Source organism: Excalfactoria chinensis, chromosome 19 (assembly GCF_039878825.1).
Source record: "Excalfactoria chinensis isolate bCotChi1 chromosome 19, bCotChi1.hap2, whole genome shotgun sequence".
Lineage (NCBI taxonomy): Eukaryota > Metazoa > Chordata > Aves > Galliformes > Phasianidae > Excalfactoria > Excalfactoria chinensis.
This window is the reverse complement of record NC_092843.1, coordinates 5361511-5389409: the sequence shown is the minus strand read 5'-3', so window position 1 is coordinate 5389409 and position 27899 is coordinate 5361511. Positions and strand designations below refer to the sequence as shown.

The following is a 27899-nucleotide window of genomic DNA, read 5'->3' as shown; positions in this document are numbered from 1 at the left end:
AAATAACATGTATAACCTAGGAAGGTCTGAATTACAGTCTCGTACAAAAGTGCACAGATTTGTGACTTTAGCTAAAAGGAAAATGAAGGTGCTCTTTCCTGGCTTTGTGACTTCTTGAATACCACCTATATGTAAGTCACAGTACATAGATGAGCACAGGAGCTGCTGAAGTTGGTTCTTGGACTCAGATTACTCGCTCTTTGAATTTTGACACGTGTGGATCTTACTTGCTAGTTGTTGTTCCACAGAACTCAACAGCAGATCAATGGACAGCTGCTGCACAGAATTAAGGTGTGCTCTGCAGTAAGGATGTGGATAAGTCTCAGACTTTACTGATCTGATGACTGCTATAGCATACTTGTAAAGACTAGGAGATACTCTAAACATGCCAAATGTGGACATTTTACTGTTTCTTGAAGCTTAAACTCAGGAGTACTACAGTTAGTGTTTAGTAACACTGAAGTAAGGAATCATATTTCCAGTTCTTAATTTTATTGATGATTGATTAGTGACATCTATGTAAACTAGTTAAAGAGGACTTAAGAGTGTTGAAGTGCCTTGCTTGCCAGAACTCTTACCTTACGGCTGCAGAATGTAATTAATTCCCCCTGTCCCTCCCTCACCCCAGCTTTGTTTGAAGCTGATCCTATCTCTGAGTGGCAACCTGAAACTTCCTTGCTGATTGGCAAACCCAAGGTGTGAAGATTTATGATGTGCTCCAAGATACGCTTATGCCAATAGCAGGTGCTTCAGCTTAAACTCTTGAGAGTTCATGTATTTTTATCAAGTAGAAGGCAAGTAAATAGAATGTTGCAGTGGAGAATATATTAATCATGGTAACAATGTTCAAATTGCTAAGAGAACTTCAGTGAGTACAGCTTGACTTAAATTTCAATGGAGGCTTATACTTAGGGAAGCTCGCTGTTAGGTTAAGGCACATAAAGTTAAGAGAAGTAAAGGTTATTGGATTCTGTTATACGTTTGTCCTTGAATAGGCTTAGAAGGATCTTGTTATCAAATACTGCATAAACTGTCCCAGAATGCTCACAGAGGCAAGGAGATGGTGTGCCTTAAACCAAATGTGAATTATTAAACAAAGTGCAGATACTTTAACATAGTATTCAAAGGAAGCATGGCTGTAAGAGTGAAGTCTGACTGTATGCTTTTGGCTGTTTGGGAGCTGCATTCCAGGTTTTGGGATGAACTACATGATCCTTGAGGTCCCTCCAACCCGAGTCATTCTGTTTTGTTTCAGGAGGAAAAAACAGCTGTCCACAGGTGGTTAGGGGGGTTGTTGTTTTGCAAGTTGGGAGTTGGAGCAAAGAAGTCAGTGTTTTTGCACTGGTTTCATTACAGATAATTCCTTAAATAGCTCGTTGAAAGGAGGCTCTGAGGAAAGCTTCTCACTGACATTCAGCAGCAAAGCAGCAGCCGGGCTGTGATACTATGGCTGCCTGCTCAGCAGTGTCTGCAGGCTGTGGTTTGCAGCAGGTGGCTCAGCCCGGTGACCTGACTAGACAGAAATTCACTGTGCTCCTGCGGCCGCCAATCATGCCGAGCTGATGGGATCGCCTCGCGTGACCCCAGTGAGATTAGAAGGTTGTATGTGAGATGGGCAACTCTTCTGCGGGCAGCTTAAGTGGCAGAATGACACAATTTCCTGGAATAAACATGTTGCTGGGTCAGGCAGCTGCTGCTCAGGAGCCGTGTGATGTCGGTGCTGTTGGGGGTTTTGTCCTTTTGAATCTTACCCTGAACTAAAGCCCGTCCCCTTCTCTGGATAGTAAAAGTTTTAATCAACAGATGAATGTGCAGGTACGTCGCTGACTGAGGCTTCAGCTGTTTGAAGGTTTGTGTTTAACCTGCCCTTGACCTATCAATTATGCATGTTAAAAAAAATTATGATATTAACCAAATGGCAAAAAGAGCCGAGGGTTTTTAGCAGCTGTTTTGTGATTAGATTAATTGTAAAATACAGTTTTTCTTCTGAAAATGCGGATTTTAACTCCTCGTTTTCAAGGCTGCTCTGTGTAGGGCAGTGGAAAAAATGTACTTTAGTACCTGTTTCTGGTATTTTCCCTGAAGGAATGTTTTGGGTCACCAAGTAACATTAGTATCTTAAGTGCTACTAATTTGCAGGATAATAATGGTTAGTGTTCGGGGTTTCTGCTCCAATTCACGCTATTCAAATGTCAAAAACAAGTCCTTTTCTTGACTATTTCCAGCCTGAGCTCTGCTAATGAAACAGTGACACCTGCTGCTATGCTTACAAGAAGGTTCTTCAGTGAAAAAGCTTATTTTGAGGAATTTTTCAGTGGGCTAACAATTACTGAATGGCTGGTTCTAAACCAGCATTTTCTAGATCCCCGTCCTTGACTTCCTATGGATTTCCAAGAGTGTGTTTGGCATTTATGTGAAAAGTCCCATATAAAATTAGCCATATGTAAATACTACATGTACTTTGCTTTTTGAAGTTGATCTGCAGAGTATAACACCCAACAAGGAACGGCTCTGTTCTGCATAACCCAAATGTGAATGGAAAGCCACCTCGGTGCAGTGGTTCTTTGGCATCGGTGACACTGGCTGAGGTGGTTTGTTTAACCCATTCAAGCTCCTTCAATGTAAATTCCTGTTGATGGTTCCCTCTGTATGGCTGAAGTCCCACTCTCTGTGTATGTGTTACAGTTTCTTACAAAAGCATTTAAGCTGTAATCATTTAAGTTACATTATGAAAACACGTGTTTTCAGAGAGAAGGAAGAGAACTCTTCTTTTTCTTTTTTATTCTTTCCTCTCCCCTTTGGCTGGAGTTGTTCCTGCACTAACTCATCTGCAGTCTGAATCTGGTTATTTTCCCAGTTTTGATGTATCGTGCCTAATGCAGCAGGCTTGGATTTTCTTGTGGCACTTGGAGGATCACCTTGTTTCAGAGAAGGTTCATCATGAATATCTGGATGGGGTGTTAAGCTCTCCGTACTCCCTGTGGACTTCTGGCTTTTGAGGCCCATCAGGAGAAATCACTCACTTGGCATTGGTTGCATGTAGGGATTCTGTGAATTTTGGGAGTGGGTTACGTGATTTATTTCGTGGCAGCCAACTGCTGCTTGATGCTTTCATCTGGAGGAGAAGGAATTTCCAACACTGATGAATTTTTGCATTCATGACTTGTTTGAAAAGCATAAGATGTGTTTGTCATGTGCAGGTTGAGCACTGCGGATGGCAAAAACAATATTTAGGCTCCTCGTCATGCTTAACAAGACTTGTGGCCTGTGTAGCAAAGTTGAGTGCTGCTGAACTGAACAGCATTTTACCTGGATAGCAGTCAGTGGTTTAAAAAGGATCTGAAGGGAAGTGTTCTTCACTAATGCTAATAAATACTTACCAGCTTTATTTTCTGTCTTGACCAGTCCACATCAGAAAAGCTGAGATCTTTGAAGTGCTAAGAAGCAACATTAGGAAGACAACAGTGCTAAGACTTAAGGAAATTTCTTTGATAGCCATATTTAATGTATTTTTCTTAACATATTATTTATCTGTATGAGTACTTCTTATTTTCTTTATGCTTTCTTAGAACATCAGGAGAGATTTGGCTTGCTTAATGCTAGCCTATAGCTAACAAATGAATCAGACATCAGACACAATGAATGAAAAATACTAAGGTATTTTTTGTGTGTGCGCGTGACAGGTAACAGCAAAACCAATGCCACGGATTCTCATCACAATTCTGAGACTTTTTAAAAATGAAATTTTTACTTTCTAGCAGTGGTAAAATTCCATGTGATCATAGGAAGTAACAGACGTTTCTTCCATTAATTCCTGTCTTGAACTAGATTATTTCTTCTGGAAAGTTTAAATCAAATTTACGTGCTTTCTAAAATGAGATTTTCCCACGTAGCAGTCATCTGGATTCACTCTGAACGAGTGAGTGTCCCTTTATACGTAAACAGTATTTTATGCTGTTCTCTGTAGAACAATAATGGGTAATGGTAATTACCTTTTGTCTTTCGTCAGTACTTAAGTGCTTGTAGAGCAATCATTTCAATACAGGGATAGCATTTAAAAAAAAAAAAAAAAAATCTGGACTGTAATTTCCCCTCTATACAGCATAAACTCACTAGAAACAAATCTAAATTGCTGACCGACTTTTACTGTTATATGGACAGATGTGTGGTGAGTATAGCTTAAAATATAACTTTCAGGTAGGGTAACATCAGCGTTTGTGCTTCTCTGAGCTTCTCTTCCTCAGTGTATCAATTGTTGTTTAAAACATGTAAATTCTGTTATATTTCAGCAACAAATTGCTCGTCCTTCTCAAGAGGAAAAAGTAGAAGAAAAGGTAGAAGAGGAAAAAGCAGAAAAATCAGACAAAAAAGACGAGGAAAAGAAAGATGAGGAGGAAAAGGATGAGAAGGAGGAATCTAAGTAAGTATATGTACAGAAAACGTACTTAATCTAGATTGCAGTAGCTTTTATGGAGCTTCTTTTTTATGGAGAACAGAATTGCCATCAGTCCAGCAGTGACACCTTGCTCCTATTTAGTTCTTATGCATCAAACAAAATAGTTCAGAAAAATGAATTGATCTGATCAGACTGTTCATAATGGCAACCTGAATGAGTGTAAATAATAACTTCATTTATATGTATTATTATTTTTAAACTATTCTCAGGGAGAATACCAAAGAAAAGGACAAAACTGAGGTTGCCACAGAGGAAACGGAGGAAAGGGAGCAGGCCACTCCTAGGGGCCGAAAAACTGCAAATAGTCAAGGTCGTCGTAAGGGCAGAATCACCAGATCAATGACAAATGAAGCTGCACAAGCAAATGCTGCTGCAGCTGCAGCCACTGAAGAGCCACCACCGCCTCTTCCACCCCCACCAGAACCTTGTGAGTAGCGTTGATAGGACACCCATCTGTGGTCATGCTCATCTCTGACATAAGAGTGTGTTCTATACGTGGAATACATTTTGGGATTGGTTTGTTTAGTGTTACATCTTTATTCTTAAGCCTGCTTGTAATTTTATGACTGTTTGATACTGGTAAATTTCATAAATGCAACTGAATGGTAAAGCTGCACTCAGATGACTCTTAAAACCATGCGTGGCAGGAGCCAATTAAGCTTTTGTGTTAACTATTTTTTCTGTTTTTCAGGCTTATTGATGGATCCATGCAGATCCAAATGTCTTTGGCAGAGATTGGCTTAGAGGCTATAGCTCATAGAATTTATTGTTAAATAAGCAGACTTGTTATTTGAGTATGTTGGGGAGTTTCATAATCTGAAATAGATCCCAGCAAGTTGTTTTTGTTATCATTTCTGCATTAGATAGCAAGAGAATTCTTTGAAATAGAAGTGTTAATCCATTGGCATGTTAGAAAAGAGTAACTCTAACTGCATTTCTGACATAATTTGTGGTGGTGCAGAAATGCTGGCAAACAGAATACCTTGTGGCAGGTCAATAACTAGCCAGGTTGATGTGACAGTTTTTTTCCTTTACTGCTGTGCTGTGGCAAACATCACTCATCTCTCCAGCTGGGTGGTTACTGGCAGCTGCTCTTACAGAATTTGTAACAACTTTTTCTGTTGCTCAATATTCTTCACATCCTAAAGAACAGAGCAAGTAGGCGAGTGAGATTTTTTAGCTGCAAATATCAGTAATATTATGATAAACATTTTTTCTCAGTTGACACTTTTTTTGTTGGCTCCTGGATAATGGCAAAAGTTATTCTATTTTTACAGGGTTGTCTGGGAAATCCAGAATAGCTTTTCAGTGGGTCAGATCCTCTTGCAGCATCTTGCTTGTATCGTTAATGGAAGTTGTTGGAGAGTCCACATTTCATGCTGTATTTAATGGCAGATTTTATGAAAAAGGAAATGGAGGCTGTTGCCACTTAATGCCATTGGAAAACTTAAGCAGAATGTTGTCAAATCAGGAGAAGTGAATGAAAAATATTTTGCCGCGAGTCATAGTTTTTTCTGTTCTTTTATTTTTCTCTTTTTCAAGTAGAAAACTTTATCAGTACAAGAATAGTAGATTTGATAACTGCTAATTGCTAAACAGCCATTTCAGTTCATTCCACAGTAATCAGTGAAATAAAATGGAGCCACTTCTTGGGTTGTGAGAAGTATGGACAGCACCTTTTAGAGAAGCTGCAGTGTTATGCTTCCCTCCAGTTGTGAAACATATTAAAAACAACAAAATACTGCTGATTTGTTTTACCCTAAGTTTATTATATACTTGGTTTATGAGGTCATGGTTAAATTATAACTGAGAACGTTTGTTGCTTTTTTGTTGTTGTTGTTCAGCCACTGCGATAATCAATGTGCTGAAAACTTAGATAATCACGTGGGCAACAAGAGTGCAGGAAGTTTTTTTGTGATCTTTTAAAAGATGTAACATGTTTACATTACTGTAATAACATCTGAACTTGTGGAAACCTGGTGGATAAATAGAAAAGAATGGATCACAGGGAGGGAAAAGGGTTCTGCCGAGAGTGTATGTTTCGGTCTTGGTTTAATGAAGAGTATTTCCCACTGACAAGAGGAGCTTTCCCATGTGACTTGAATATGCATTAGTGTAATACATAATAGGATGTATGCAAGTAACTCTTGTTCTTTTTTTCTGATCAGCTGTCATTTGCTCTTTCAGCTTCTACAGAGCCTGTGGAGACATCCCGCTGGACAGAAGAAGAAATGGAAGTTGCTAAAAAAGGTAAACTTTGTAAAAAACAAAACAAAACAAAAAAACTAATAATAAAAAAAATAATTAAAAAAAATCAATTTAGTTCTGATCACAGGATTTACTGAATTATTGCAGATTTACTTCTGAATTCTATAAGTGCTGCAATTCTGTGCAGCACGACAGTGAATTTGAAATTTGCTGTGTTTTTGTGTTTGCAACTTAGAGAAATTCCTGTCATGAAAGACAGTCCTTTGACAGAAAAGTTATTGTGTTTTGGAAGTTGTCTATTCATTTTGCAGATAATGCCATCTATAAATGTTACCCATAAGATCAGTGTTTTCAGAGAAGTATTATGCATTGGCAACAGCAGAGTTACATCTGAAGGCTTCATTAGCAGACCTTTTGATGGTCAGTTTTTTTCTTTCCATCCCCATCATTTGTGGGATTGTGGGACGTAAGGATTCTCACTGTGACAACGTGTAAGGGCAGCAATACAGTAGCACCTTCCTTTCCCACTGGTTGTTTTGCTCCATCTATGAGGGTTTGGATCTCTGAATTACTTATTATAGCAAATATCTGTTTCTTTGTGTTTAAACAGGCCTTGTGGAACATGGACGCAACTGGGCAGCAATTGCCAAAATGGTTGGGACGAAAAGTGAAGCTCAGTGTAAAAACTTCTACTTCAACTATAAAAGGAGGCATAATCTGGACAGTCTCCTTCAACAGCACAAACAGAAGGTAAATATGGTGGACACTGCATATTTTGCAAAGAAAAATTTAGTATCTCTGGAGTCATTCATTGCATTTCACTAAAACTATTTTGCAGTCACCACTTGTTTCTTTTTCTGCTTGTTGTTGTGATGTGGTGTAAAGCTAGAGAAGACAACTGATGCTCACTGACCTATGATAGTAGTCACTTAATGCTTTAAAATGCAATACAAAATTGTTTGTTGGGTGTGATGCTCAAGCTTGAAGAGTTTCTTAGTGCTTTTATTTGAACACCAGCAACTATAGATAAAGTTCAGGATATGTCTGTGAAAAAGTTACCTTGAAATAATGCCACAGTGCATGGTAAGCACTAACCTTACAGAACAGGGCAAAAGAATTAATAGAAGACCATGAGCTGAAAGTTTTGTGGCATCTAAAGTGGTAGTTGTAGTGTCGTAAGCTGTAGTGTCCTAAGACTAAGTCCTAGTCTTCTCTCCACTGAAGTGAAGACCATCAGTTTCTCTGTTTGCTGCAGTAGTTCCTTTTTTTCCCCTAAATAAATAAGTATGGAGGCACTGGTTTGTTCCCAAACTTAGTTTTGGTCAGGAGCAGCAAAAGCTGTACAGTGGTTGAAAGAGTATGTCCTTGAGTCTGTACTAAAGAGATTCTGTGCCTTTCATTTCAACCTGAGGTTAAAAAATAAGGCTGTATCTAGAAAGAAAGAATACTTTTAAATTTTCGGTGCAATCTAAATGTCATGTATTTATCAGTCTTCGCGAAGGCCCCGCGAGGAGAGAGATGTATCACAGTGTGAGAGCGTAGCTTCGACTGTGTCAGCTCAGGAGGATGAAGACATAGAAGCATCTAACGAGGAAGAGAATCCAGAAGACAGTGAAGGTAACTTCATGGGAGGGTAGCACCTGTATGCACTGAAAGGAAAAGATATTGATCAGAAAGCTGCATTCCATTTCATAATGTCAAACAGTTGATTTTCAGCTGTTGGAACTGACTTCACTAGTTGTATGTGGAGAGGAAAAAGCATTTTTGGTATTGAGCAGCCTGGAAATTGAATCAAATCATTGCTAGCTGATGCTCTTAAGGCAATTATCTTATTGTGTTTTGGAATAGCAGACATATATTTCATTAGTATAGTAAATACTAAGCAGCAGTTGAGTGAAGTTTAGTTGGATTTCATTAATGTTGAGTCTTTATTCTAAAACTTTTTTTATTTTTCAGGTGCTGAAAATAGTTCTGATACAGAAAGTGCTCCATCTCCAACTCCAGCAGAAACTGCTAAACCAACTGAAGAAACTCCATCTGAGAGTGCTGCTTCAAAAATGACCACCGAGGAGGCAGCAGAACAGGAAACTACTGTCAAACCTGCAGCCAGCACATCTCCCTCCTTAACAACCCAAAGTATATCAACAGCTGAAAGTCAAAGTCAGACCTCTGAGCCACAGGTTAAGGAAGAAATAAATAATGAAGCAGAAGAACCTATGGAGGTTGACAGTAGAAGCCATTCAGTTGAAGCTAAGCCTGTGCTTAATCTTCCAGTGCATACCAAAGTTGAACCTGTAGAGACTGAAATGAGGCTACCAGAAAATATTCAAGTGAAAATAGAGAGTGATACCAAAGAGAGAGAGATGGAGAAACCCAAGGAGAAGTCAGAACCTGAAGAAATGGACTATAGTCTGTCACAGCAGGTTAACTCAGCAAGACAAGAATCCCATTCAGATAATGATTCAAGTGCCACCTGTAGTGCTGATGAGGAAGTTGATGGAGAGCCTGACAGACAAGGGTGAGTGTAATTGTTTAGTATTCAAAAACCTCCATATTTAAAAAGCTGTTTGAAATATGGTTTTACTTAGCAGTGGTTAGAAATTGTCATAAGGAGTGACATTTTTCAGCTCTTTGTTCATCCATGCAAACTTCCTGTTAATTTTACCTAAATTCTTTGTTGGAATGCATCACTCCTGACCTTGAAGGAAGTGATTCTTGAATGCTGTCTGGCTTTTTTGGGCCCCTCTTACCTCCAGGGCTTTATTCCATGGTACTCCACTAAGCAGGTCCCTGAAGAGGCCAAAGTCTGCACTCCTGAAACCCAGGGTAGTGAACTTTTCATGCACCCTCCTTACTGTCCTAAGAATCTTGAACATCACTTCATGGTCACTGCAGCCAAGGTTGCCCCTGAGCTTTGCATTCCCCACTAGCCCCCTCCTTGTTGGTGAGAACAAGGTATGGAGTGCACCTCTCCTTGTTGGCTTCTCTATCACTTGAAAAGGGAAGTTAACATCAGTGTCTTCCAGGAACATCCTGGATTGCATATACCCTCCTGTATTGTCCCCTGAACATATATTGGAGTGGTTATAGTCACCAGTGAGGACCAGGGCTTGTGGACATGAGACTGCTACACTTAAAGAGAGCCTTATGCAGTTGGTCTACCTGATCAGGTGGCCTGTAGCAGACTCACACTCTAATGTCACTTGTCTCTGCTTTCCTTAATCCTGACCCATAAGTGCTTGGTCTGCTCCTCATCCATCCCAATGTGTTCTGTTGGTGACATTCCTCTGTAACTATAGAGTAGTTTCAGAGCCAGTTCCTCCTCCGTGCCAGTGGTCTTAATATACACGCAGTACCAAGGATAGCTGTTAAATGTCAAAAGTATCCAGTGTCGTTGTGCTGCATGTGCTGTTTTGAAGAGTGCAGTTGATGGTGTTTCTGTTCTCTCTGCCTCTTCAGACATCTCTCCACAAGTGTATTAGGTCTCTGGGTGGAAATACTGTTATGCACTACTGTTTATGTATAGATCTTGTGCTTCCCATCTATTTCTTTTTTCCAAGGCAATCTTTATAAAGAAGGCTGCATTCTTGACATGGAAATTGCATACATAAATATATAGTTCTGAAGATTCTGAACACTTTTGTTATTTCTGTGAATCTTAGAAACATTTCTTGCTTATTCTTCCTGATGTGCTTTGGGACAAACAAAATAGTCTTTATTATATTTATTCAATGTTGTCCAGTGTGTTGAATCTTGGTCTTTTTGGTGATACTTTTTCCCTTCCTTCTCTCTCTTTTTCCAGTATCTTCAGGGAGTCAAAGCCCTCATTGTTAAACCCAGCTGGATCAATACTGGTGTCACCTACAATAAAGCAAGGGCAGATGGACCTACAACAGCTTCATCACCGAGCAGCTGTCATACCACCCATGGTATGAGTTATTTTAAGTGATTGAAAGAATATTTGTTTTCCTGATAACTAGTTTCAATGCTAAAGCAAATAGCTCTGAAACAAGCAAAGAAATATTTGTTTACTCTCTTATCATGTTACTTTTCAAGAGTGAATTAAATTAAATAGAAACAAGTAGGCAAGTATTGGCCTAAAAAGAGGAGTATACCATTTGAAGTGCTCATACATAGACTATACCCCTGCTGCAATGGGGCCATTGAAGAAGATAGTTCAGAAAATACTTAGTTTTAATGTGCCCATTGTGAACATCTTCCCTTCTTTGTAGGTTTCTTGCAGTCCCTGTACTGTTCCTGTTGGAACACCAGTGAGTGGTTATGCACTCTATCAACGGCACATTAAAGCAATGCATGAGTCAGCACTGCTGGAGGAGCAGCGCCAGAGGCAAGAACAGCTGGACATGGAGTATCGAAGCTCCGTAAGCCCATGTGGCACTTCCAAAAGCCCTAATGTTGAGTGGGAAGGTAGGTGGTTTAGTATCTCTGTACTGTATGTCACGCGTTCACCTTTCTGCCTCATTTAAGAAGGAAAATTGAATGTACCGTTGATTAAATCCTGCTTTCTTAATGCATTTGATTGAAGGAACTAGTCTGTTATAACAGATCCTGCTGCAGTTACAGTGTTAGGGAACTTCCTCACAGCCTCTTTGAATAAGGCAAAGCTGGCTCCCTTGGGGTGAGATAGGAATTTAGTTTTCAGAAACAGCTGAGCAGATGATCGCCTGTATGCAAGAAATGCATATTCAGTGGGAGCCCCTGTTCTGCCCTGTAACTGTTACCTCTAAATACCCAACATTCTTTACTGGAGGAGGAAATGGTCCAGAAAATGCACTGTAACAGGGAAATAAAACCAGTAAGGCACCAATGTAGGAGCACTACAATGCTAGAGATACCCTCGTCAATGTTTAATTCTCCATTCTTTGATTTAATATCCTTGTGCACTGTGCCTGATGGCTTCACAATGTTAGCAACGTAGACTGTCGTGTTCTTTGAAATTTGAGTATTTTATACTCAACATGCATAAGTTCTAAAAATATGGTATGAAAATGCTTCATCTTAATTACTTCTACCTAAAAAGAAGGGAACATACTTTTTTTTTTCTTCCCTGTTAAAATGAGAAGGGAGCTTGTACACTGAGAAGGTGGGTGTAGGGTTGTGGCTTTGGGAATTTGCTTCTTTAGGTGGGAAGTCAGGGTTTGCTCAAAAGTACCATTTAGCTAAAATATTACCTGAATAAATCTTGGCATTGGCAATACTACATTATAAGCTGTGGGAAAGTTCTAGCATGAAGTCTGCCCACAAAAATCAAGAGTATTACTGAAGTAGTGGGGGGGGGAAAGTAGTGTGGTTAATGGAAATGGGTTCTACAAGCCTGGACATTTTCATCTGCAAATTAAAGAGGCTGACTAGTCATCAGATTGTTACAGTAGCTACTTCTAAGATACACTGCATGCGGGTTTGTCCTTCCACTCTTGTATGTAGGAGAGAGCACACAGTGTCTAAAAATCTTCAGATTTTTTCAGTCAGACTGAAGGACCTGTTGCTGCACTTAAGACAATTAAGAGACTTAAAGGGACCAAATACTGTTGTGATTTTTTTTCCACAAAGTATGAGAATTGTTCAAAATTTTGGATGTAGAAGTACAGACCTAAGAACATAATAAATTAAAGTTGTCCCTTTTATCCAGTTTTCGAATTATTTTGGAAAGCAACCTGATACCAATGTGTAACTTAATCAAAAAAAGCCTGCAGTCTTTGCCAAGGGCAGTCTTCTAGGATGAATTTATGTATGTATATGTGTACATTGATTTCAAAATAAGTGCACAAATCTGGATTACCCGAAAGATTGCAGTGCTAAATACACTCACCTTCTGCTGGAGGTTGCTGCTTACTTGTTGTAAGCCAGGAAATTGATACAGGAATTGCTAGCCTCAAAATGTAGAACTGTTTATTCCTTTCATTCAGAAAGAGCCTACATGCCCAACTTTGGAATTTTTCTGTTATTTCAGAGCCAAGTGATGTTTTGAAAGCAGTTATTTCCTTTTTAGTCAAATTACATCTTTGCACTCAAACATCTATACCTGCTGAGTACAGCCTGACCCTTGTAATAGGCCCTTTGCTAAAATTGTGTTGCATACTGGACCTTTTGGCTACAATTTTTAATCTTAGGATTCTTTTCTGTTTTTAACCCTGTTAGGAAAACCAGTGGCCTATATGCCCTATGCTGAGGTCAAGCGAGCAATAGAACAGGAAGCACAAGTGCAAACTACAGCAGCAAGGTCAGCATCACCATACAGGCTATCCCCAAGAGAAGTCAATAAAGCCTCTCCTCAGCCTGATATGAATGCAGCTCGCTATAGCGTCCCACCAGGTAAATGTTTGTTTTAGTATCATAGCAATGTCTGGTCTTTGGAAGCTGGACTTTTTATTTTTACTTTTTGCAGCATCAGATTATTCTCTGAACGCTTTGTGAAATAACAGTAGAAAGGGTTTGTTTGTGTGTACGTAGATAGGTGTTCTGTGTTTTTCTGTCTCCAGTGAGGTTGTAGTTTTGTTTGTCCTGGTTTTTGTTTTATTAGCTAACGTGTATTTTACTAAACAAATAGGATGATCTGGAAGGTGTAAAAACAGCATAGGAACAAAGTCATTTTTTCAGCTTGATACAAATACTGTCATATTTGGGCAGAGCTGACAGAAGCCTAAATTAAACTCTGCTCAGCTGTTCTTATTCTTTAAATAGAATAATTTATCTGAAGACAGGAAAACAAGAAAAATATGATTGTAACCTGGATTGTTAGCTTTAAAAATTCATTTTTAAGAGTTCATAATTCTAGTGGGCAGCTTCTGCCTTTTTTGAATGCCATTGCAAGGTTAGGTGTTACCCATTTGATTTTTAAAGCGTAACGTATATTTGGACATAGTGAGTTTCAGAGCTGGATATACAGCGAGATAGCTTTTGGGTATTGCAGGGCTGTTCTTATTGGAAACTGTTAGATGAGCTATACTATTTCTAGTCTCTGCTGACTAATAGAGCTGAAACAGACTGTCATGTTTAATGTACAACTTTTCCCTAAGTTCTCCAGCCTGCTCCTCACCAAGTAATAACCAATATCCCTGAAGGAGTCCGCCTTCCCACAACCAGACCTACCAGACCACCACCACCACTCATTCCATCTTCCAAAACAAGTGTGCCATCAGAAAAACCTTCTTTCATTATGGGAGGCTCAATCTCACAAGTAAGAGAATTATTCATTGCAAATCTGTGCTTGTAACACTTCTTGCCCTTTTGCCAACCTCCAAGATCTTGTATTCAGTTACATGTTCACAGCAATAACATTTAAAGAACTATACATGTTATCTCTAAAAATCCAGGAGGTGTCTTGTAAAATAAAACATGCTGCAGTTGTTTATGTTCATTAGCATAGTTGAGGATGCACCGTTCAGGTGAACTGCATACCTGCTTTCACAGTATCACAGTATCGTGCGAGTTGGAAGGGACCTTTGGACTCCTATAGTTCTGTGCTTACTTTGCAGCAATGCTCTGTAGCATTTTAGGATCATAGTAGTTTTAGCAGTCTCCTTCAAACCCAGAAGCGAATCTTTTTTTCAAGAAACAACAATTAACATAATATATTGTTTCAGGGAACACCTGGAACTTACTTAACATCTCACAGTCAAGCTTCCTATACACAAGAAACTGCGAAGCCATCAGTGGGTTCCATATCACTTGGACTGCCAAGGCAGCAGGAGTCAGCCAAATCTGGTAAGAAAAGAAGAGCTGACATATGTTTTGTATGGCCTGTTTAGTGACTTGTAACTAAATGACTGGGGGAGGAAAATCAGCAAAAAAATAAAAAAAAAACCTTATATTTTTTCTTCTCAATAGCTTCTCTGCCCTATATCAAACAAGAAGAATTTTCTCCCAGAAGTCAGAATTCCCAGCCTGAGGGACTCTTGGTCAGGGCACAGCATGAAGGTGTTGTTCGAGGTAATGTCAATCATAGAGTTTAAGAAAGAAATTTTGTAAGAGCCTGGTAGAACAGAAAATTTGAGCCTGAACTTCTCAGGGCTTATTTTTAAACATTAATCTGTTCTCTCTTTTCTGAGGCTTATTTATCTATATATATCTTTATTTAAAATCAGGTACTGCAACCATACAGGAGGGAAGTATTACACGAGGAACTCCAACCAATAAAGTTTCTGTTGAGACCATTCCTTCTTTGAGAGGCTCCATAACTCAGGTATTTTCCTCTTATTGAGAAGGCTGTAGCATAACAGTGTATTTAAGTTATCATTGTGATTGTATTTGCATGTCTAAAAGGAGTAAATACCACAGAACAGGAACTACCTCAAAAGGTTAAATGGAATTAGATGGTCAAATCCAACCATCAATGAAGTCAACACATCTTCATGTATTCGATTGTTTTTAAACTTGTCAAATAAATTGCTGGAGCCTTTAGTATATGTGAGGGCTTATTAGTATCATCCAACCTTCATCATTAGCATCTTCTGCGAAAAACAGAATCACACCTGAGTTTGAGTATTAAAATCAGATGTAGCATGTCTTGCACAAGGGATGTTTAAGCTGTTTTAAATGCTGATTTGGGATCTCTCTTAGTTACAGGCAGCAATAGGAACAATTCTATTCTCAGAAGGGTAGATTTCATTACTGTAGATAGAGATACATCTTAATGGCTCCAGTAAGTATGTAGAGTATGCTATCTTTCCCCCAGGTGGTACTATAGTGTAAATGTTCTAGGTCATTAAATACTTCCATAATATTATACTCCCTATTCTGCTTTATGTGCTTTTTTTATAATTTTTATAATTGTGAGAATTGCTTACAAATAATTTTATTAATATTTAGGTTAAATTTCCGATAATAGAGGCAGAATTTTAGGCGATGCTGCTTGTTGTAGTGGTTGGTGTTCTAGATCTTGAAAATAGAACACTTTCCTTCATGTCTGCCTATTTTCTTGTATAAATGCATATAGTCTGAATTATATTTGGTTAATTTAAATGCAGGGTACGCCAGCTCTGTCCCAGTCTGGCATAGCAGCTGATGCATTATTGAAGGGGACTATTACCCGGCTAGCTACAGAAGACAGCAGCCCAGAAAAGTGCCGAGAGGAAGCTTCAGCCAAAGGCCATGTTATTTATGAAGGCAAAAGTGGGCACATTTTATCCTATGATGGTAAGTATTTGTATATTCTACTTGATGAAAGCCAAGACTGCAGAAGGTGCTGCTGAAGTTTGTGTGCTTCCAAATGTATAGATATAAACCTCAGTCACTGGGGTGCCTCCTGGGAGAAGCACTGACCTACCTGTGTGTTTTTGTGGGTATAAAGACTAAAATGATCCAGAAATTGTGTCTGATGTCATCATGTTCTGATGGGTGTCCTGTATATGTAGATAAAATATAGTTACTTCAGTTGCTGTGCTGCTTATTTTTATTATGTCCTGAAATATTTCTGAGACAACCAAGTTTAAAATACTGTATATTAAAATGAAGGACACAGGTGTGGGGTTTTTTTTTGTGTGTGTATTTTTTTTTTGTTTTTTAAACTTTATGCTTCCTTTGAAGTACTGAAACACAAGTAACTGGGAGTACTTTATTTAATAAACCATGAAAGATCATTAAGCTTGAAATTTAATGTTTCAGTATTACATCAAAGTTGTTAATAAAGTATTAGTGTCCTCTGGTCTCATTTAATGTAATGCTCATGACTTTTTATTTTCTGCTTTTTCTAACCACACTTCTGTAAATGTTGCCAGCTATTAAAAATGTTCGTGAAGGAACAAGGAGCCCAAGAACCACCCATGAAATTAGCTTAAAAAGAAGTTATGATACAATGGAAGGAAATATAAAACAAGGAATGTCACTGCGGGAATCTCCAGTATCTGCACCACTGGAAGGTAGAAGCAGCTTGTTCTGAGTTGTGTTGTATTTTATTCAGGTCTTCTGTGTTGATGTAAGATAACCTAGAATTGTCTTACGGGGCAAATCAGGAGAGGAATTATGTTTACATCTTAAGACATTAACTAAATCCGTATAATAACCGCTACAATAAAAGCATGCTGTAGTTATTAATGGACTAGAGATTTCCTATTTCTTTTGCTGGTGAATGGTGCCCATAACTGCAAGTGATTCAGCTGGCATTTACAGGTGTCAGGTTTTCTGAGAGAGGTAACTGACTTCACAATTCTAATGAATTGTTGCAAAGCTCAAATAGTTCTGAGACATACTAGTGTTGACTGCATGGATGCACAGCTCCTCAGTTCAATATTACTTCTCAGCTGTGGCATAGTAGCGTAACTTGCTGTTATGACCTTTTGCATTCCTTCATTAGTTGCTCTAGATTATGCCAAGCAGATTTATACAGCTGCTGTATTCTGTTTCTGGGCATCCCTACCATTATTTTGATTTAACAAACTGTAATCAAGTTATGATTGTGAGGATCAAGGCAGGCCATTAAGTAACATTCATGGTTGTCTTGTAAAATACAGAATATCAAGAAAATATTTCTTACCTGAACTCTGAAATCTTACCCCTGCAATGTATTTTGTCCTACCTTTGATTAGCCCTTAAAGGACATTCTGGTTTGTTTTCATCAGATTGAACAATGAGTAAGAGGTTTCTAAACCATGTGTAAAAATTCAGTGATGCCCTTAAGTTCCTCGCGCACTTGGTTTGTCTTCTGGAAAATAAATGGAAGTGTTAAGAAAAGTTTTTAGAACAAGAGTTAAGCTTAATTGTAAAATAACCTTCTGATTTGAAATATGTTAAAACTTGCAGTGGTGTAATAGCATGAATACTTGAACCAAAGAACTTCGTAGTGCAAGATGGTCTTTTAACATGTTCGTGCAGGACCTAGCATAATGAGGCAAAGCCCTGGGCACTACAGATAATATCTGTAATTATGTAAGAAGGAGGAGGGTGTTTTTGAACACTTGTTATTTAATTCTCTAAACTATGTTCATTTTAATTTCAGGTTTAATATGTCGTGCACTGCCTAGGGGTAGCCCACATGCTGAACTTAAAGAAAGAACAGTGTTGTCTGGCTCTATAATGCAAGGTAAATTTTTGCTAGTTTGGAAGGCAGGCATTAATTACATTCCCAGAAATCCGTTATTAAGAATGGTACTGTGCTAAGGGTAGAGCTCATTATATTAGACACACTTTCTGATACACCATATGTGAAGCTACTATATAAGTACTGATATATATTATATTATATATATTTAAAATAATTTATTTTTTTTTAGTACAAATTGTCAGTATTTAGCACTTTTTCCTATTTACTTTTTTTTTTCTTAATGGACAATAATAATTCCCTCAGACCTCTGTAGGTATGAGGTACTGCTTTTATTTCAGCATTTAAAATAACCTGGGACACTTTGAGTAACTTGAGAATTTGTTCACTGTTACTTTTGTGACATAGTTTTAGTCTTGTAATATGTTATTGTAGACTCAGCCAATCAGAATTCTAATAGCTAGTTACTTTGCTTATGAAAAAGGAGTTGTGGTGATAACTAACACTGTTGATGTGACTTTCTTTTTATAAAAGGCACACCAAGAGCAACATCTGAAAGTTTCGAGGAAGGCTTGAAATATCCTAAACAGATTAAGAGGGAATCACCTCCCATAAGGGCATTTGAAGGAGCCATCACTAAAGGGAAGCCGTATGATGGAGTCACTACCATCAAAGAAATGGGCCGTTCCATCCATGAGATCCCAAGACAGGACCTGTTAAGCCAGGAGAGTCGCAAGACTCCTGAAATCGTGCAGACAGCCAGGCCAATCATAGAAGGCTCCATATCTCAGGTAAATGCAGAAAGCACATCAGATTCAGTTCCAGATATTTGAGTAAGGACAAATGTATAAGTGTTCTGTTTGTTTTCTTTTCCAAGAAAGCTACTAATGTATGAAGCTGAAATATCATCTGTGTATTAGAGAAATCTTGATGCTTGACCTGCAGGGAACACACTTGTTAGCAAGTCTGATGTAACTGACAAGTAACAGTGGCTAAAATCCAATTGTGTTCTGTGCTGTGACAGCAGCAATCAACTATAGTATCAGCCATGTGATTTTATTATTATTATTATTATTATTATTTTAATGTTTCTTTCATTTTTTAGCAGGATAACCTAACCTGATCTTTCTTTCCTTCTCAGGGTACACCCATAAAATATGAAAGCAATTCTGGCCAGTCTGCCATCAAACACAATGTCAAATCATTAATCACTGGACCAAGCAAGCTACCCCGTGGAATGCCTCAGCTGGAAATGGTGCCAGAAAATGTGAAGGTGGTGGAGCGAGGAAAATACGAAGATGTGAAGACCGGGGATGCAGTACGTTCCCGTCACACGTCAGTAGTCAGCTCTGGTCCCTCTGTTCTCAGGTCAACTCTTCATGAAACTCCTAAATCACAACTGAGCCCTGGGATTTATGATGATACCAATGCACGGAGAACACCTGTGAACTATCAGAGTCCAATGTCTAGGAGTTCACCTATGATGAATAGAGTTAGTGAGGGTATGTTATTCTGATCCACAGTAAGAAAACAACTTTGAATAATTTTGTTTGAAATGTATTTTTAACTCTTTTTTTCCCTGTAATCTGTTCTACTTTATTTTTACTCCAATGGTTCCTCTTGATTTGGAGGTTTGTTAGGAATTTAAGAAGGCTGTCGCTTTTTAATTGACAACGAAAATCTGCCATATTGTAACATGGATGCCAAAAAGTAGTTCAATCTCTGTTGGCATTTATGTTAATGCTGTCTAAGTGCATAATGTTCTGAGGGCAGAAACTACTGCTGTATTAGCAGTGTCTACAAGAGGAAGATAATATGTCATAGTGCAAACAAATGTAGTTTTAGGATTTAGAATTTTCACTTTTGTGTTATAAAATATTCTCTGTGATTTGTTGTGATTAACTGCAACACGTATGCATACGGCCGTATCTCCTATTGAAAATATGTATTTTGAGTTTGGATTTTTCCTTATTTTTATTAGCTGGAATATCTTCTGGGAAGTCAGCAAATCATGAAAGGAAAAACACACTTACTCCCACACAGAGAGAGAGCGTGCCAGCAAAATCTCCAGTCCCAGGGGTTGATCCTGTAGTGGCTCACAGTCCTTTTGACCCTCATCACAGAGGGGCTACTCCTGAAGTCTATAGGAGTCACCTCCCTCCTCACTTAGATCCTGCTATGCCATTTCACAGGGCTCTGGATCCTGGTAAATCTGTTTGTATTTTGGCTTTGTTTGTTTTTGGAAGTATTGTGTGCTTGGCACAGGAAGGATGTCTTAACAAAACTCTTATTGATGGGCAGATATAATTTAGAAGGGATTATATATACACTACTGTGGCTTGACATCTAGCCAGGAAACTTACTGTAATATTTCTTCTGGAAGCTTCAGATAGTATTTTTTTAAAAAGTATTTATGAAATGTACTAAAAGCTTTCAGGAAAACTGTGCCAATGAGGATGTGGAAGATGCCACAGCATGAAGGTGTAATCTGAACTCCACTGTTAACTTGAGAGATTACCAGGTTGTCTCTGATGATATTAAGTCAGTAGATCTCTATTTAACATATTCTATCAGTCCACCTTCGTGGGGTGCTGTAACCTTCTTCAGGTGTTTCAGCCTTTCATACCCAAAACTGTATGATTTTATTCAGGTCTCTTCTCTGGGAGAATGTGGATTGCTTAGCTTTTTCTGTCCACATTCAGTGCTTAAATTCAATGAAATACTAGTATTAAAATGCTATTTCAATTCATTGGTGCTGAAAGAATTGATAGCACTTCTCGTTGAAACTATATAAACATCTGAAACTTTGGTTCTGTGTCTTGAGCACTAAATCTTCTTTTTCCTCCTTCACCCTCAGCTGCTGCTGCTTACCTGTTCCAAAGGCAGCTCTCACCCACCCCAGGCTACCCAAGCCAATACCAGCTTTACGCAATGGAGAATACACGACAGACAATCCTAAATGACTACATTACCTCACAGCAAATGCAAGTTAATTTACGTCCTGATGTGACCAGAGGATTATCTCCCAGAGAGCAAACTTTAGCTCTCCCATATGCAGGAGCAAGAGGTATGCCTATGGGATTTTGTCTGGTGTTATTTAAAACGTATTTTGGATATGCAGCATGATCAGAACTCAGAATTAATGCTCTGTTCACTGTGGTGGGATTTAGATTTCTTAGAGGTGCAGGTTTCTGTGAAGATTTTCAGATGGAACGTGATTTTGAAGAATTGTTTCACATTGAAATGTAAAGTGCAATATTAGACCAACGTAATAAACAAATAGTTACGAATCGCTGGGATTATATGGCATTCCAGGAGTTAGAGATAGAACAGGAAATTGCTGAGCCATGAGCTTGGCTACTGAATGTGGTAATCTGCCTGTCATTTAAATCAGTTTGAGTAGTTATTCATAGAAAGGAATATAACAAACGTGAAGGAGTTAGTCCAGTAAGACTAATTATCTTGGGGATGAGATACTAGCTCTTGCAGTGATTTAATTGGTTGGAAAAGAAGGGATAAGTGTTTTTCATAGTAGAAGTTATACTGGAGTTCCAGTGTGTCCTGTGTCTTTCAGTGTTTCGTTTTATTTTTTGAATATAAGAAGTCTGGAAAAGGAGGTTATGAATGAACAGTGTATTCAACATGTGGGCCTTCGATCTGTCCTTGAAAAGACCTTCTTATGTGTATTATCTCCTGACAGGAATTATTGACCTGAACAATATGGCTCCCACTATCTTAGTGCCTCATCCTGGAGGAACAAGCACACCACCCATGGAGAGAATCACTTACATCCCTGGTACTCAGCTTACATTCCCCCCTAGGCCTTACAATCCTGCTTCTCTGTCACCAGGTATAAGCTGTTAAAAATTGACTTCATGTTCACTAACATCAAATGGTGTGTTAAAGGGTGGAACTTGGGTCTCTAATCTGTCTAGTTTCTAACTGTAGAGAAAACCCTTGAGTAAAAAGCTGTTCAGCTTTCCACTGGCTCTCTGTGTTAAGCTTTTGCTTTCCTAAATAAGCAGATAGACTTGACTGGAAAGAAAATGGATTTGGGAAACTTGTTGCAAGTAGGTGGCAGAATGTATCGGATAGTGTTTACATCAAACTTAGCTTTAGTATTTGTTTTTACTACTTCTTATCTTGTGGATGTTCCAGGACACCCTACACACCTGGCAGCTTCTGCAGCAGCAAATGCTGAAAGGGAACGGGAAAGAGAGAGGGAGAAGGAGCGGGAAAGGGAGAGGGAACGAGAACGAGAGCGGGAAAGAGAACGGGAGCGAGAAAGGGAGAGAATAACTTCAGTCCCTGCTGAACTTTATCTTCGACCAGGTGAGTGTGCATTGCTGCATTTGGATCAGTCTTCTTGTAGACTGTTACTGCTCATTTTCTATATCCACTGTAAACAGTATGCAGCTTCTTAACAACACAATTGCTCAGTATTGTTTGGCTTTAAACTGAATAGTGACTTCTAACATCTTGCAGTTCTGATTGTAGTTGAAACTTCAGCAAGTACTAGGCTGCTTCATCTTTTTGTCACAGTGATGAAGTACTTAGGGAAAGGTGTTAGTCTCAGCCATGCCTATTCCTACTTGCATTCAAATTGCTGCTATTTAAACCCTTAATAACAAACTTCAGTTTGTTGCATCTACAGCAGTGGTGACAGTTGGGAAAGAATGTTGAGGAGAAAACATTGATATGTAGTTCTGTATTGTTATAAGAGTTATTAATATTTATATATTGTTTTTCCCTCTCTTCTGTATGTTCTGCAGGAACAGAGCAGCCTGGCAGACCTGGAAGTCATGGATATGTTCGGTCCCCATCTCCTTCAGTTAGAAGCCAGGAAAACATACTGCAGCAAAGGCCTAGTATTTTTCAAGGAACCAATGGGACAAGTGTAATCACGCCTTTGGATCCTGCTGCTCAGCTTCGTATCATGTATGTTTCTTAAGTTACTGCTCCAGGGATGTTTTTTCTAAGATTTGAGCTTATTAAAATGATTCATTTAGTCTGAGGAAGATTCCAAGAGACTAGGATATGCTGCTGTCTGATGGCTCTTAAATTTATTGCATTTTCACTCAGTTCAGTTTGGATAGAGATTAGTGTCACAAAAGCTTTTACTTTTGTTTCCCTCGTGAAATGACTCCGGTCCTTTTTTGTGTGATATAGTTCAAAATATTGTGTGATATAATTCAGAATATTCAATGTTTGCCAACAGGCAGCTCACTCCTGGAGCTCCCTCCATAACTCAAGGTTTACCTGCTTCCCGCTACAATACTGCTGCTGATGCCCTTGCTGCACTAGTAGATGCTGCAGCCTCTGCTCCTCAGATGGAAGTTGCCAAAGCAAAAGATGCCAAGCATGAAGGAACCAGGATAGAAGAGAATGTGGGACGCAGATCAGCTGTGGTTACAGAGCAGCAGCAGATGGAACAGAAAACACTGGAGGTAGAAAAGAGGGCTGTCCAGTGCCCCTATACGTCTGCAAATTTTTCTGGTGGCAAATCCCAGGGACAGTCTTCAACAGTAGTCTATTCAGAGGCTGGTAAAGAGAAAGGACCTCCTCCTAAATCCAGGTATGAGGAAGAGCTGAGAACTCGAGGAAAGACCACAATTACTGCTGCTAACTTCATAGATGTGATCATCACTCGACAGATTGCTTCAGACAAGGATGCACGAGATAGGGGCTCTCAAAGTTCAGATTCTTCCAGTAGTTGTACGTATCTTAGTAACTATCTACTTCTTTACTGTCTTAGCCTTGTAGGGAGATAAGATGTGAAGTGATTCTGGCGCTTAATGATAAAATATTCAGCTTTGCACAGATCATATGCTTGATAGGCAAATACAGTTCTTGCATGTAGTGACCGAAGATTCTTGCAAAATTGTAGCTGATAGCTTTCTTTGGATTCCATGCTGCATCGTGAAGTGCGGGGTATTAGAAGTAACCTTATCAGAAGTCAGGAGATGTAAAATAACGAAGTTTATGTTAGAATGCTCTGTTGTGGAAATTTGTGTTTCACTGCAATTAGAAAAAGAGACAGTATTTTGACTTCCATTTTACTGGTGTCGTTTTGATGGAAGCATTACTTTTGCTACATTATAGACAACAAAAATCTGTAATATTTACATCTTATTCCATAACCTCTGCTTGATAATCAGTATCTTCTCACCGGTATGAAGCTCCTGGAGATGCCATTGAGGTGATCAGTCCTGCAAATTCACCAATACCAACTCAAGAAAAGCTACAACCCTATCAACAGGAGACACCTAAACCAAGCCAGGCAGAGAGTAAGTTTTATCTGCTTATGCAAACATGCTGACTATTATCTTCCTTATCTTTATCATGAAATCAAAACATAGTTAAAATATGTCAGTTTTTAACTCAGGAGTCTTTAAGAACTGTAAAACCCTGAAGCTTCAGTAATACTGACCTTTAAGACTGCCCTTTTCCTCTTCAACCAGGCGACCCAAACAGGCAGTATGAGGGGACGATTCACCGTTACAGGGCACAACAGGAGCCTCCTCCTTCACCCCAGCAACCTCCACCTCCTTCCTCCCAGGCAGAAGGGATGGCACACGTGCCCAGGACACACCGACTTATCACTCTTGCTGATCACATCTGTGTAGGTTTCTTTGCAGATATGAAAAGTTATATTTCAGTCATGAAAACATACATCTTGGAACATTAATAAAAACTAGGCATTATAGAATTGGTATAGGGAATACTAGACGATAGTGTGTCTGAACTTGCAGTTGTTTCATGTGTTGCAGTCTCATACTTGTCTTGTTCACAGATTTTTGAATACTGTGCTGTAACCAATGTCCAACTAAATTCTCTCTGTTTTTCTTGGACACAATCAGCAAATTATTACACAAGACTTTGCTCGGAACCAGGCAGCTTCTCAGGCCTCTTTGCAGCCTCCCACCACTACATTCCAGAACTCTACCCCTGCTCCAACGCCTGTTTCTACCAGAGCAAAAACATCAAATCGCTACAGCCCTGAGTCACAGTCACAGCCTGTCCACCATCAGCGGCCAGGTGCCAGAGTGTCACCTGAGAATCTATCTGACAAGTCCCGGGGAAGGTAATGTGTGTATTTGGTTTAACTGCAAATTTCATTCTCAAATATGGTAATTACAAAACCTTGTGTGGTAATCCTTGTGTAGATCAGAATATCAGAAATAGAAGTAACCTTTGGTCTTGCAATGTTTTTGACAGTTGTTTGGCTGCACAATATCACTTGTAAACATTTTCCCTTCCCTACCAATCCTTGTTTTCTTTAGAGAACTGAAGATGTTTAATCACTTAGAACTTACTGGAATAATTATAGAGAATTCAGTGTCATATTTTTGTGATCAAGTATACTGAAGCATGTAACACATATGACTACACATAGTTACTTAACATTCAAAATGCTTTTATGTGTTAACTGCTGTACTACATGCATTAAGATTACTTATCCATCTCTGAATGTAGACCTGGAAAATCTCCGGAGAGGAGTCATGTTTCCTCAGAGCCCTATGAGCCAATCTCACCCCCTCAGGTCCCCGTTGTACATGAGAAACAGGAAAATGTTCTATTGCTTTCCCAAAGAGCTGAGCCTACTGAACAGAGGTATGTGTAGAACTGAGATCCTAACTGAGATCTTAAAGCATGTGAATGTTGGAAGTTTCTGCTTGTGACTGCTTTTGGAAAGAAGTTAAGTGTATGATGGTAAGAATGTTCTTTTTCTTTGACACGTGATGTTGGCAGGACTGACTCTCGCTCTCCAGGCGGTATAAGCTACCTGCCTTCATTTTTCACCAAACTTGAGAACACTTCACCCATGGTAAAGTCCAAGAAACAAGAGATATTTCGAAAGCTGAACTCATCTGGTGGAGGCGACTCTGACATGGGTATGCAGAACTTGCATTTTTATGGAATGTTTCCAACTGGAGAGTTGTATGACTGCTGTCCACAGATGTTCTAACATCAATATGTTTCAAATAACGTGAATGAACATAAATATACCGGAAAACTCATTTAAATGTTGTATTTCAATTGCAGCAACTGCTCAGCCAGGGACTGAAATATTCAATTTGCCAGCAGTCACTACCTCAGGTGAGTTTTTCAGAAAATAAAACTATTTATGTTTCAGAAAAGGTAAACTAATGCAATATATTGAATGTATCTGTATTGCAATATATTGAATGTATCTGTATTGAGGAATGCAGGAAGTGAGAAGATGAAATAAAACTTGGAAAGTAATGTTGCACGTGAAAAAAATGTTTCCTATGTTATAGAAAGGAACAAGAACCTATTGAAGATCTCAGAAAATATTTAAATTGGGAATGTGATGTTTTGTTTTTGTGTTGTCTGCAAATCTTACAGAGAGGAAGCCATGAAATTGGTTAGCATCTAACTTAAACGGAACTTCCATACAAGGTGGTTCAACAGAACTTGAGCTTAGTTCATCAAATGTAGTTTAGTTTATAAACCAAGATATGTGAAACACTTCTTTACAGAAAGGGTAGTTAAACACTGGAATAGGCTCCCCAGGGAGGTGGTTGAGTCACCATCCCTGGATGTGTTTAAGAACCATTTGGATGCGGTGCTCAGAGATATGATTTAGCAAAGGGTTGTTAGAGTAAGTTTATGGTTAGGCTGCGGTTGGACTTGATGATCTTTGAGGTCTTTTCCAACCTGGGTAATTCCATGATTCCATGATGCATAGGTTTGGGGTTTGTTTGTTTTTTCCCATGGAAAATAAAATAAATTAAAATCCCCAACTTCCTGTCACAAAAACATTGAATGTAACCCATGCATTATGGTGTTAAAGTGATCAGTGAAAGAGAACGGAACAGAAATATGGGAGATAAGAACTGGTAAATCTGAGCCTGAGTTGAACTGCAGATTGCATGTAAGTGATTTTGGCCCACAGCTTTCCCTTCTCACACAGCAATTCTGTCATTCAAGTGGTGAAGGTACTGATTGCCATCAAATTAGATGGAAAGACAGGCTTCTGGAACAAATGTTTGCCTCAAGTCATACTTCATAAGATGAGTTAGTGTAGATCATTAATGTGAGGAGTGTTCTTCTTGTCTCTTCTTTTACAGCTGATGAGTAGTTGCAGATTTTGACCTAAATTGTTTTTGCAATCAGCGTGTTCAGCTTCATTTGCTTGTTTTGTTTTTTTTTTCATTAATGTCTAATGTACTCTATTGTGGATATTTGGTGATTGCTGGCACATATAATTTGCTGCCATTGTGAGCTACTTTGGAGCGAGCTGTTTTGCATTTAAAAAAATAAATCTTTTTTTTTTTTTTTTTTCTCCTAACTTTCTGCCTCTCTCTACAATCATCTTCCTCATCCCTTTGTAATTTCTGAGATATATTTTTTTTGCCTCCCCTCCCACCTTTCCATGTATGTTTTTTATCTCCCAGGTGCAGTCAGCTCTAGGGGTCATTCCTTTGCAGATCCTGCCAGTAATCTGGGTCTAGAAGACATTATTAGGAAAGCATTGATGGGAAACTTTGATGACAAGAGTGAGGATCATGGAGTTGTAATGTCACAATCCATCGCAGTAGCACCTGGCAATTCCAGTGCTGTGGTATCAGCAAGCAATGAGACACGAAGGGAAGAAGCCAATCCATCACCAAATTCAGGTGAGGCGTTTCAGCTCCCAAATATTTACTGATCTTAAAATAATGTAAAACATTTCTAGCAGCAGTGTTTTTAGTGACTGGAGGCATCAGCTCCTGTTTGGTGCTAAGTGATAATTTATAGGAACAAATACAGAGGCTAAAATGCAGCGTAATGCTTCTTGAAAACCTGTCCCTTCTATTTCCAGGAGGAGCAGTCAGCAAGCAAAAGTTAATTGGCAAATCAAACAGTAGGAAGTCAAAGTCTCCGATTCCTGGACAGGGATATTTAGGAACAGAAAGACCTTCTTCTGTCTCATCCGTACATTCAGAAGGGGACTACCACAGACAGACTCCGGTGTGGGCCTGGGAAGACAGGCCTTCATCAACAGGTGAGAAATGCAGCTTTTCTTTCAGCTTGGTGAACTAGATGTGTTAAATGCAGAACAGCCAGATGCAGACATACAGCACTGGTGTATTCATTTAAAGATCACACGCATTGTCTGAAACTGATTGTTTTCTGATACTCATCACAACCAAAGCCATGCTATCTGAATGTGCAGCTCTCTGATAACTTCTCAGAATGGCACATGTTTGACTTGCAGATACTCTCTCATCC

General features: G+C 39.0%; 1 protein-coding gene across 2 annotated transcripts in view; it reads left to right on the top strand.

The window, feature by feature from the left end:
- Nucleotides 1-27899, top strand: part of NCOR1 (nuclear receptor corepressor 1) — a 58682-nt gene that overhangs the window by 27985 nt on the left and 2798 nt on the right. The window contains exons 15-46 of one of the 2 annotated variants that reach the window (XM_072353194.1): nt 4290-4420; nt 4666-4883; nt 6644-6706; nt 7275-7414; nt 8155-8281; nt 8621-9182; nt 10467-10593; nt 10897-11092; nt 12824-12997; nt 13702-13862; nt 14269-14389; nt 14513-14614; nt 14770-14867; nt 15652-15820; nt 16402-16542; nt 17619-17702; nt 18195-18451; nt 18802-19162; nt 19642-19866; nt 20518-20727; nt 21361-21510; nt 21819-21992; nt 22433-22598; nt 22879-23375; nt 23819-23947; nt 24122-24282; nt 24521-24744; nt 25137-25274; nt 25413-25555; nt 25707-25760; nt 27116-27304; nt 27490-27672. In XM_072353194.1, coding sequence (XP_072209295.1) covers nt 4290-4420; nt 4666-4883; nt 6644-6706; nt 7275-7414; nt 8155-8281; nt 8621-9182; nt 10467-10593; nt 10897-11092; nt 12824-12997; nt 13702-13862; nt 14269-14389; nt 14513-14614; nt 14770-14867; nt 15652-15820; nt 16402-16542; nt 17619-17702; nt 18195-18451; nt 18802-19162; nt 19642-19866; nt 20518-20727; nt 21361-21510; nt 21819-21992; nt 22433-22598; nt 22879-23375; nt 23819-23947; nt 24122-24282; nt 24521-24744; nt 25137-25274; nt 25413-25555; nt 25707-25760; nt 27116-27304; nt 27490-27672 — 5875 coding nt within the window. Of the gene's footprint in view, nt 1-4289; nt 4421-4665; nt 4884-6643; nt 6707-7274; nt 7415-8154; nt 8282-8620; nt 9183-10466; nt 10594-10896; nt 11093-12823; nt 12998-13701; nt 13863-14268; nt 14390-14512; nt 14615-14769; nt 14868-15651; nt 15821-16401; nt 16543-17618; nt 17703-18194; nt 18452-18801; nt 19163-19641; nt 19867-20517; nt 20728-21360; nt 21511-21818; nt 21993-22432; nt 22599-22878; nt 23376-23818; nt 23948-24121; nt 24283-24520; nt 24745-25136; nt 25275-25412; nt 25556-25706; nt 25761-27082; nt 27305-27489; nt 27673-27899 lie in introns of both variants that reach the window. The other variant, XM_072353193.1, reaches the window with a different exon arrangement.